At 39.8% G+C, this 12,029-nt stretch overlaps 1 protein-coding gene across 1 annotated transcript in view; it reads right to left on the bottom strand.

Annotated features, from left to right (window-relative positions):
* The window catches only part of LOC135991989 (transcription initiation factor TFIID subunit 4-like), a 142,748-nt gene extending 130,719 nt beyond the window's left edge, over window positions 1–12,029 (bottom strand). The window contains exons 1-2 of the mRNA XM_065640890.1: window positions 10,895–12,029; window positions 6,957–7,129 (exon numbers count right to left, since the gene is read on the bottom strand). Coding sequence (XP_065496962.1) covers window positions 6,957–7,129; window positions 10,895–12,029 — 1,308 coding nt within the window. The remainder of the gene's footprint in view (window positions 1–6,956; window positions 7,130–10,894) is intronic.

The raw sequence follows: 12,029 nt of genomic DNA, 5'->3' as shown, positions 1-12,029 counted from the left end.
GAAAAGCAGAAAGGGTGTGGAAAAAACAGAAAACAAAGATAAATCAATAAACAAGAAAAAAATTACCAAAAGTAAAACATGACTACAAATACAAACACTGCTGAAAACACGGGCATCGCATATTATCAGAACGATCTCAGATTCGAAAGGCTCCACTTTCGCAAGAACAGCAGCTTGTGAAACACCGGCCAAGTTTAGAACTGCTCTCAACATCACATGTGATGGCAAAGACTAAGCTGCTGTTGTCTGCATCAAACATTTCATAGCAAAAGCAAAGCCAGTTCCAAACGAGGTGATTCAGCACTTTTCGCAAGCTCAAAGGACTTTTTCATTTCAAAAAAGGATGGTGAAGTGAAACTTAGCAGAAAGTGAATGTCCAAATATAGAAAACAAATCAGTAAAGTTTATTTCATGAACTAGAAATTCTGAAGAGAAGTCAGAAAAATGCCCAAGCAGGTAAAAACAAAGCTAGAAAAGACTTGTCATTTTCTTAAAAAATATATCAAAATATGTTGATTGGACTATTTATGCAATGAAACAAAAACGCGATTGATTTGTCATCATATTTGCAGCAGAAGCGTTGTTAAGTAGCCCACTTATGTGCCTAAATATTTGGACTAAACCATCAATCTCCACATGTAACTTTACCTTTTCTGATCACTAAAAATATACAGTGCAATTCACTAATTGAAATAAAAACAGTAAACTCTGAGACCAAACCCATTTTCAGCAGCAGTCTCATAAAAATTCCAACATACGCTTTTCACCTGATGTGTAAGTTCTGATAACAGATACTCCATAATAAAATCTTATGGGCCAGGCTAACGTTGGTCTTTCCTGTATGATACTCACTTCATATTCTTAGTGTACAGCAGTACTTTAATTTTGTAACTAACAAGAGAATTTTAATTAAAAATAATTTAAAATAAGTAACTTATTTTCTGCATTTTGGTTACGAATGTAAACCCAACTCAGTATTAAGATACAGAAACCAGCAAATTTGCACCAAAAGCATGAAAAGCCATAAACTGTACAAATGAAAAATGTAGATCAACAAAAGAAACTCAAAGAAAAACTAGATGGCAGCACCTACCTATTTTTCATAATTTCACAAGCATAAGCTTCCGAACAAGACATGAAGGCAAAAACTTAATGCAACCTAAATAATCAGTTTTAAAAGACTTCTGAATTTACTTATATTTATATTTAGTTATAATTTACTATATTCTAAAGAATATAGTAATACAAGCAAACCCATGCTTATTTGACCTGCTTGTAATACAAGAATCCAGAACAATTTTTTTCTAAGATCAACCAAAGTTCCATCAAATTACAGCTTGTTTCCTAAAAATCCTGTACCTTAACTAAGATTTTGGCAAAATTAATAACTTTTTAATATTCAGCTAAAATAAAAAAATTAAAGGAAATTAAAATCACGAAGAGAAAAATATTCAATTAAAATTATGCACAGTTAACTCAAACCAATGTTTGCTTTAAACATCCTAATCTTTTATTTCATTAATTGTTTTTTCAAACAGGCATGTTACCACTCAAAATGTATTCACAGTACAAAATTGCACTTCTGAACGCACCAAAAGATTATTACAATCTTCCGTGAGACTGAGTACTTCCATGTAAAACACAGGGTAACAATTTTAAGAAGCCCCTGGTAGCTGCACCAGGAAGACAAATTTATATTCACAATCTGAAAAATGTTTTGGTTTTATATACCTAAATATTTTGCAATATTTCTTCCCTAACAACAGTGTAGTTAGCTGTAGTTAATATCCCCCCACTACAGTCCTCTACAATCTCCTAATTGGACCTAAACTAAAACTATTTTATGCTATAATTGCACCTATTCATACTTTTCTTGAATATTTTACTTCGAGAAATCAGGAAGACTTTAAATGTAAAAGACCATTAACATATCTAGTACATCTTCCTATTACAGGTATTTATTTCTCTCAATTACTGCTTTCTCTGCACTATTCTGCTACTTTCCTATTCTGGTTCTTCCAACTCAACCCATTTCCCTGCTCCTGGCTGTGCTGCAGACCCTGCACATCCTTTTGGGACACATTCCCGTGCTCCAGAGCCTTTCAGTTCGGCATTAAACTGATCGGAACTGAGATCCTTCCTGCAAGGTACTTGCACATCCTGATTAGTTAGTTTTCCAGAATTCCAGGAGGAATTGAAAACAAACAGATTTTATCCGTATTTTACACAGCAGCAACTTAGAGGAACATAAGTCAATGTCTAAAGATTAGCCCACCTAAGAGTTGAGAAAAGAACCCAAGTCTCCCTTTGAAAATGGATTTGCCTATCTTTTTCCAAGAATCTAAAGCAAAATTTCCCCCAAGGCTATACTACAATTTCTTACATCCTCCACTCCTAAAAGCTGAAAAAAAAAAAAAAAAAAAAAAAGAGACAAAGGGGTTACAAACAACAGAAGTCAAATACTGACTTAAATAGCAAAGCCAAGCACTCAAAAATGTTAGGAACATCAGATTTAAGTTTGCTGTGCAATAACAACAGCGTGCCCTGATTGCCTAGCTGAACTTTTATCTTTGTGCATTTATCATGCAAAGACTGTAATACACTGCACATGTACAGAAGAGATTAATGTGGGATGAACGGGAAGTTACATATCTTAATCTTTTTGAACTTTTGTGTTTGGCACTGCTATCAAAATATACTTTTTTACCTTGGGAAGGGAGGAAGAATGGCTCTATCAGTTCCCTACAGAGGTAAATGGTACTCTGTACAGGTATGTGACTTCAGAACATTCAGCAAAGCAACAGGTAACAATGAAACCATCATCTTCGAGGAAAAATCATCTTCAAGGAAAACACTATCCTACGCCCTTGTACTAAATGCTAAGGGAAAACAGACTGTGCTTTCTCTGCCTCAGCAGCTTCCACTGATCTAGGGAAAGGTGGCTCCTTCCTCACACGCTGGCCTGGATCAAAACCCATCTACTGAAGCCACAATTTTCATGGGAAACCTGATTTGTTTTCCTCCCAAATAACTGGGAGAAGATCTACCAAGTGATGGTCCTGGAATATGGGAAGAAAATCTTGTTACACTTCTGGTCTGCAGAAGCAGTTTAGAATCTGGACAGCTCTGTGTGAATTGATCAAGTCAGTCTCATTTAAGAACACTTAAAACATTTCAAAGAGCTTTCAAATTTAGATGAACACTTCAGTAATTTTTCAGAAGATCTTTCTTGGAATTTTTAAAAGTTAATTCATAATTCATTTTGTATTCTCCAGTTATCACGCTGAACACTTAATGAATTGCCAAAAGTCACTGCCAGCTTTTGCAATTTCTTTGGCATGTTATTTAATAACCTGTGTTTTACATCTAACTACATAGCTCATAACACACTTTCTTAACACAGTAATTATTTAAAGTATATACAAATTAACTATAACACTAAAAACAATCACTTAGCTGAGTAACTTGTGGCACTTGACACTGACTAAAAATCAGGACAATCTGAAGAAAAGCAACTGTAATACCTACAAACTGTGAAAGCTATGGCTTTTCTAGGACAGATCATACATTCTTCATAGTAGGATACTATTTCCTGGAATGCTTATGGTAGACTGCAAATTTCCACCTGCATAGACTTTCGACATAGGTAGAAGTAGAGTAAAACATGAACTCAGTGACTGAAGTACATCACTAAATTCTACATATTTAAATCACCCTGCATTTTAATCCCAATAGAGCTATCTTAAAATAATTTCATAAAAACATAACGGTAAATTTAATGAGCTCTGCACTGTAAAATAACAATCATTCCACTAACATATTGGAGAGATAGGTATTTGATGTTCTAGAGGATAAAACCGCATAGCCTGCAATGCTCGTCAATCTTGCAAAATATTTCACAGGACTCAAGAATTGAATGTTTACATTCTGTCTGTGTGTCTTGAGCTAATGGCACACACAATTTTTCTGTGTTTCAGTCACAGTGGAGACTAGGACTCTTGAATATACTTTATAGACATAAAAACATGACACCATTTTCCACAGATTTTAAATTTCTACTAAAAATTTTAATTGACGGAATTTAGCTGACACATCAGAATTTGATTCTGAACAATTACAAATCACTGAAAAAAAATTTTTTCAGTACACACAATTTCCTGTATTTTAGAACATGATCCTTTTCCTTGATTAAGCATAATGACTACTCAAACAAATAAGTGACACTTCTAAAAACATTAGCATAATATTTGTCATTGGACACTTCCACCAGAAAAAACAGTGAATAGTCTCTGGTTATAAACCATTCGCCTAACAAAATAAAAGTCTAGTGTCTAGTTCTGGTAAGATAAACTCTTAGAATTTAAACCTCTACAAAAAACTGGTTTTAAAAGGCTGTCAATCATCATTTTTAAAGAACACCCTAAGGTCAAACATAAGCATTGTAAAATGAAAGAAGAATCTGCAGACCACATGCAGAGTCATGGAATTTCAATGTAATTTCCCAAGGACAATCTTAGTTATTTCTTATCCTTGTTAATTACAACAAATTAAAAAATGATGCGGTACAGTTTGGGCAGCTACCACAAAGATTCCTCACAGGAGATCAAACTCGACAAGCTACAATAGTATGATTCTAATCCCTCCACACTAAAATAATCAAACTTTTGCATCCTGCAAGATATCTATCATTCATAAGGCCTTGCTGGTTTCTTCTATTCTCAACCAGTTTATTAGCACTAACAAATGTAAAGGAATATCTATAAGGTAGTGAGGTATTTATCTTGACAGAACTCTTCACAAAAACAATTACGTCTTTCTAATACCTGAACTCCTTCAGATTTTATTAATAGGTATCTCTACAAACACATAAACATGCAGTATCCTCACGGGTATATTTTAATATAAATCCTGCAAGTCAGATTATACTCCTTCTGCAACCTTAACTGGTTCATTTAACTAGAGAACATCTGCCTGAGGTCAACGAGATCAACTCCCAAAATTTGCTGTGCACACATCTTAAGATTGACTTTGGGATCCAAACTCCGGTCTTCTAATAAAGCCTGAACACACACAGCCAAGCAGCTGGTCTACATTTTTGTCTGCTTCCTAAGATTTTACATACAATAAAAATGTATTCTTCAAACGCTTTCAAACTACAATTTGTTAATATTTAATTTGCTATGAATGTTTCCACTCTGAATTTTAATTCTGGCCACAGCAGTTAAAGTTACAAGAAAACTAACAGTATGAAACAGAAACAGCTAAAACAAACCCATTGTAACAGACTGAGATCATACTCTTGGTTCAGTCCCACCCCACAATTTCTGTTTTACATTTAGGCTATGAACTTGTCTCAGGATCCATTGCTAGAATGTGTGCTATACAGTCCCTTTTAGTCACTACTAAAGAACTGATTGTACCTATTTACAAAGAAAGCCCCAAATAACCAAAGACAGACATGCAAACTGAAAAGAAATACTTGTCTAGATTTGTTGTTGTCATCAAACTGGTCAAAAAAACCTCAACATTAACACATGCTTATATCTACATTTATTTTTCCTGAAATACATTTATCTTTGAAGGCTTCTACAAGTCATCTTCATCTTCCAGATATCACACATATAAACATTAAACAGCTGCCTTCTCTGTGAAGAGTTCTTTTACAAATCTCATCCAATACTGCACTTACCTCTTCTCTGAGGGCATAAAGTTCCTCAAGTGTTTCCAGGCTTTTATTTATGTATTTCCTGAGATACATTCCATTGAGCTACAATCTTCCTAGCGACACTCATTTCTGAAACTTGTATTCTAGTTGGCTGCATTGTTTTAGATTGCCTCCTGTTAGTAATTGACTTTTAAGCCTCCAATATTATCCTGCCTTCCTTCTCTTCTGAAAAGTTTGTAATTGTTTTCAGTTTTGAATTAAACTTAGTAATCTTTTAGACTATAAATACAGTGTAATGCACAAAGCATATAATGGAACGGTAATCAAATGTTAAACATCGGGATACACATGTCTAATTTATTTCAAGCAACCTGTACAACAGTCAATTAAAAAATTATAAACAGGCTCTCTTAATCTCTTTCCACTCAGAATTACTTATCAGGTCTGCAAATAAAGACCTTAGGGAAAACTACCTTAAACTCTGCCTATTCTTGTTATGGCACAGCTGCCCTGGACTAACATCCAAAGATGTTTGCCTCTACATTTTAGCAAGATAGTTCAGCTCTAGTCCCAAACAGCCCGAAGCTAAACAGCCTCCCTACAAAATTCTAAACCAGTGCAGCCCACCAAGTAATTAAATAAACAATACACCTTCACCCTTGAAAATACATCAGTTGTGAGTTGAAATAAACACACTCCACTGAAGGCTTTGGGGTAGGAAAGCACACTTTCCTGTCAATCTATATAAAAAAAAGGAAGTGTAGTCATAACACAGTTGAAACTTTAAGTGTAGACAGATCACACCCAGAGGTGAATCAAAGGAATCAAAACTTTCTTTTGAATAAAATATATTAGAAAAGTTAATTACTGCAAATTGCTCTATTGAATGTTCTTGGCTTTCTCTTCTCTAATTTCTAGTGAAATTATCTATCCTGTGCATCTATTCAGCATGCTGGGATATCAGTGCTGTTGATTCGGAGGAAGAAGTGGTGCTTGCTGAACCAGTGGCACACAGTCCAAACTAAGTCCTGGCTAAGACTCGGTCTTGTAGCCTCCAATGATCTCACAGTCTGAACAAGGTCTTGAGACACCCTACATATAAAGTAGATTTTTTCTGAAATACAAAAAAGCCCCCTAGGCCTCAAAAATACACTGCATTTGAATAAGGATTTCCAGCATTCACAACAAAAAATGGGAGGAAAGCATATTTGCAAAAACATATGAGCTAATAACGTATAAGAGAGAGGAAAACATAATGCAGAAAAGTAAAGCGAAACCAAGCCAGGCATACCTGAGTTGTTGATAGGCGAAAAACGGGGCCAGTTGTGGGCACTGAGAGTCTGGGTGAGATGCTGGTAGGGCCCTGTCCCTGTGTCTGTACTTGAGCCTGCATTTGAGCCTGCGCCAGAGCCTGCTGAGGCACCATTACAAGCTGCCCAGCATCCGTGCGCACCAAGACCATACCTAAGGAGAACAAAGTAACAATAACTATACAATAAAGAATAATATTTACAGAACTAACTACAAAATACAGAATAAAATTAATGTATAGCACTGTACATTTTTCTTTATACTGTATTTTTTTTTAATTCTGGTGTAACATGAGATTTTCTTTCGAAAAAGAAAAGAAGCCCCTACTAGCAGACAAAAACTCATTTGAAATCCAAACTGAATCGGGTATAACTGTACTTTATGGATAACAGTGGTGAAAAAAGTGGTCACTCAAGTGTATAGGCACACAGTGACTTTCAGCAGCCTAGCCAGGGTCAGCAGAATGAAATTAGAAAGAAATATTCATTAAAAGTAAACTGTAACGACAATCCAGTAGCTGAGAACAGAATTCAGTATGAACATACCAGGGACAATGACATACGAGCTTTACTAAAACAACAGCTTTGGGGGATGTGTACATGCGAACATTACACCAGACATTTCCGAGTATACAATATTTGAGACTTAGTTAATTGTTGAGCATTAACACATGGATTTGACACCTACCACCATTGTGTCAGGGGGCACAACCTGTGGTTTAGACGTCAAGAAAACAATATCGTCATACCCAGAGAACCAACCCAACTACTCCTTAGCACAAAATTATACAAGATCTTTTAGGAAAACACCACAGGAATTGTTTTCAAATAAACAGAGTACTTCTGACATGTTTTCTAAGACTTTCTGTAAGTAAATTACAATACTTACAGATTATTTGCTAGTATTTCACAAATAGAAACCTTCTACACAACGCAGCCAGTGCCATCAAGTTTTGCCCTAAGTGTAACTGCCAAAGTTTTCCATAGTCAGCAGGAGAGAAAAGGGGAGACAATACTTAAGTTGGTCCCTGAATCATCTGGAGCATCACACCTATTCAAGATCACTGCCAAGCATGTGATGTGCTTCCTCTAGTTCTCTCAGAATTAAGCAGCAGTTCCCCAGACAGATTATTTTAAAGAATTTCTAAGTTAGTTCCAGAGTACATTTTAATAATTTAACCTAGGTAGGATACAACATAGGGTACAATGGCTCTACAAACAGAAAAATGTCTTGCCTGTAACTACTGGAGAACCAAAACATAAGGATCTAGGAAGTCAACTTTTATTCTGTTGATTAAGTCAGTAGATGTTATTTCTACAACTTATCTCTATGTACAAATCGTTTCACATATATCTTTTCACTTTGCAAGGGAAAAGAAACATGGTAAAAGCTTACATCCACTTCTTGTTATTAGCTTCCCTCTCTAAAAAAGCCAAAACACCTCAGCAAATGGACATGGTTTGCAACATATCATGAGGATCAAGAAACTTAACAGTATTATATCAAGCAAGTAACAGATTTCAAAAGTACCTTATACCAAGAAAGTCAGTCTTTCAATGCCTGACATAGAAATACGAATCCCAGACCGGGGATGAACATGTGAGTGAACCGCAGCACCAGTCAAAAAAGCCCTCACTCATGGAGCCTTAGGTGCTCCCAGCCAACTGCCACTGCTGAAAACACAAAGAGAAGGCAAATTTCTGCCACTACAAACTAAAAATTTGTGGAAATCGAGCTTTAAGGCAAAAGGCAAGAGAGCTGTAGCAAGGATCACGTCTAAAAGACTCTCTTACAAAACCCAGAGAGTTATTTTTAAGAGAGTTGAAATAAAAAAATAAACAAACAATTCTTGTGAAATATTGCAATTTAGGTTCACTAGCCCTTCAAGCACCAAACCTCAGGGTTTATCTTGATAGAAAATTCTGTAAGCAGATGTTGTATCTGACATATGTCATTTTTGAACCATCTGGACACACAAAAATTAGTACATTAACAACTGACCAAACAACTATCACTTCTCTGATTGTGAACCTTATATAAAAACCCTCACAGGATAATGCCTACCATACATTAAAAGAAACACGCTCTATTTGGATTACAATGATTCACAGGTGGTTTGTTAATTTATCTTCCAATTTTCTAAAACTCTTTCCAATTAAAAAAAAAAGAATGGAAAAATAAATTACAACACATGCCACACAACTTCAATAAAAGTTGCAGACATAATTACCACTCTAAATGCAGAAATGTTCACGTATTAATGTTATGTTTTAATTCAATTTGGAGTACTTTAGATTTATTTTACTGACCAATATGTACAAAATAGAATCTAGTTAAATTATGAGATTTGTTTTTCCTTACTGTCAGCCATGTAAAGATGAAGTACACAACTTAGGAGTATTATATGCTAAAATAACATACTATCAAAAACTGATTAAAATTTTTTGCTTTAGACAGAGGTTTGTGACACAGGAGTTTCAAAACTTCACTAATTTAGAGAGTAAAAACTCAGGAAAAAAAAGTGTTTTCTGAATACCTTCACCTTAGAACATACTATCTTGATGTTTATGCAAATTTAATGGATTTCAAACTATCTTGTAATAAAATAAAATTCTAACTTTCCACAGTATTATTTCCATAACATTTTCTAAACCTTGGACCAGATTGCTTTCAAGGGCTGTCTTCCTCTTCCACTTGAAAATTAAGTAGCGGAACAAAGCATTGACACAATAAACTTCAGAAACTGTATGAAAAGTTATTATACATATTAACATATGTGTATGTTAATTATCAAACAGATTAATATCAGGAAATTGAGGCTAAAGGCACTAATACAATCTGAATAGTAATCTCATATCTGTTTTAACTTAGGTCTTCATGAAACTACAGAACCTTATCTGGTCGGAGCATAAGAATTTGGAGCAGGAATTTTATGAACTATGGCCAAAGACACGACTACTAGAAGTCCACTTAGAAGCAAGCTTCTACACCATCACATTTTTGCTTCACTTAGCTAATAAATATCAACTATTTTAAGAAGCATAGTGAAAGAAAAAAGTTATTTCAGAGTTCACAAATATCTCCACATATTATCATGCTATTAATAGCACAAAATAAAAATTAGTTCAAATGGTATATCAGCTCCTAAATCAAGAAGGCACAAAGTTACCAACTTTTCGCAACATGAAAATCCATGAAGGGGTCCACAGAACCCTTCAAAATACCAGACAAAACAATATACAATTAGAGGAGGAATCGCTGGGATGAAGGGATGCCGTTTGGGTTAGTTAACAACCTTGCCGGACTTTCTAGCAATGAAAGATAAGAAACTAAAAGGAGAATAGACAGGATGCAACAGTTACTTCAGAGTTAGAAATAAAATCTGGTGATGTAAAGACTGCAGACATGCAGCGGAGAATGACGCCTTCACACTTACCAAAATGAAACAGTTTAAATTACACAAATTAGCCTGTCACTTTGCCACCTGACTCACGGCATAAGACACCCTCGAAGGAAAACTTCTAAAGACTATTAAGAGTAAAGCAGAAAACAGAGTCCTTCAAAACATACATAAAATCATTCCAACAGCCCAACTTTTTATCTGGCGCACAACTGCTCGCTACACCACCGCAAATACCTTACCTTGACTGCCGTTCTCTCCCTAGAACAAAACAAGTAACTCATCAACCAACAGTCATAATTAGTTTGCATTAGCAACCGCCCGTCCCGCACCAATTACGTCCTCATTACCGGCAGCCGGTTTGTCAGAAGCCGCCCTCACAGGTGGCTCTGCTTTTGTCTCCAGCACGTCGAGCAGCGGGAAGACGACGACTTTGGAAAAAAAAAAAAAAAATCCCTCGGCCAAGAAGATGAGGTTAGAAGGGGCGGCGAGCCCGCGGCCGCCGTGTTGGCACTTACCGGGCGGGATGGTGAAGCCGGGGGGCAGCTGGATGGTGGTCTGCTGGATGGCGGGCTGCTGCGGCGGCCTCACGATCAGCTGGGGGGCCACGATCCGGGGGGCAGCGCCCATCGCCGGCCTGGGCGACAGGGCCTGGGGGGCGGCGGGGGCGACGGGGAGGGCAGCGCCCGCCTTGGCGGGGACCGCCGGCTTGGGCGCGGCTCCGGGGGCCGCCGGGGCGCAGCTGGCGGCCGAGCCCTGTCCCGGCGGGGCGGCCGCGTTGGGCGCGGGGCTGGCGGAGTTACTGAGTGCGTTTACTGCGGGGAGCGGGCCGGGCGCGGGCTTGGTCTGTGCTGTGGCGGCGTCGGCTCTGCCGTGGCTGCTGACTGGCGGGGCTGCCGCCGGCCGGCCCCCGGCGCCCTCCCCGTTGGGCGCCGCCTCGCCGGGGAGCGGCGCGGTCGTGGCGGCGGCGGCGCCCTCCGCCGCTCCCGCCGGCCCGTTGCCCCCCGCGGGGGTCTCGTTCCCCGCCGCGGCCTCGGCGCGCTGCGGCGGTGCGCTGTCGGCGGCGGGCGGGCTGCCGCCGGGGCTGGGGCTCCCCGCGTCCCGGGCGGCGGCGCCGGCAGCCACATGGCTGTTGACAGGCTGGGCAGGGGCGCCGGCGGGCGGGGGGGCGGCGGGCTGCGGCGGGGCAGGGGCGGCGGGGCTGCTGCCGCCGCTGCTGAGCAGAGCCGCTCCATGTGATTGCTGCACACTACTACTGTTTACACTCGCTCCCCTCCCTGCCGCTGCCGCCGCCGCCGCCGCCGCCGCTGCCGCCGGGGGGGACGGGAGCGGCCCCTGGGCAGGCGCTCGGCTCTCCGCGGCTCCGGGGCACCCCGCCGCCTCCTCTGCCCCGGGCGCGGGAGGGGGCGCGGGATGCCCTTGCTGCTGCCGGACCGGGCTGCTGCCCCCCGCTAGGCTCCCCTGGTGCTGCTGCTGCTGCTGCGGCTGCTGCTGGGACGGGGCGGAGGTCCTGGGCTGGGGCGCCTCGGCGGAGCCCCGGCCGCCGGCCAGCTGCGATTCCAAGGAGCCCACCAGGTCGCTGACCGCCTTCTCGTCCACCTCCTCGGAGAAGAGCAGCATCTCTTCCAGGGGGTCCGAGGCGCCCGCCGCCAT

The sequence above is a fragment of the Caloenas nicobarica genome, chromosome 9 (assembly GCF_036013445.1).
Source record: "Caloenas nicobarica isolate bCalNic1 chromosome 9, bCalNic1.hap1, whole genome shotgun sequence".
Classification (NCBI taxonomy): Eukaryota; Metazoa; Chordata; class Aves; order Columbiformes; family Columbidae; genus Caloenas; species Caloenas nicobarica.
This window is presented reverse-complemented; position numbering and strand designations above follow the sequence as displayed.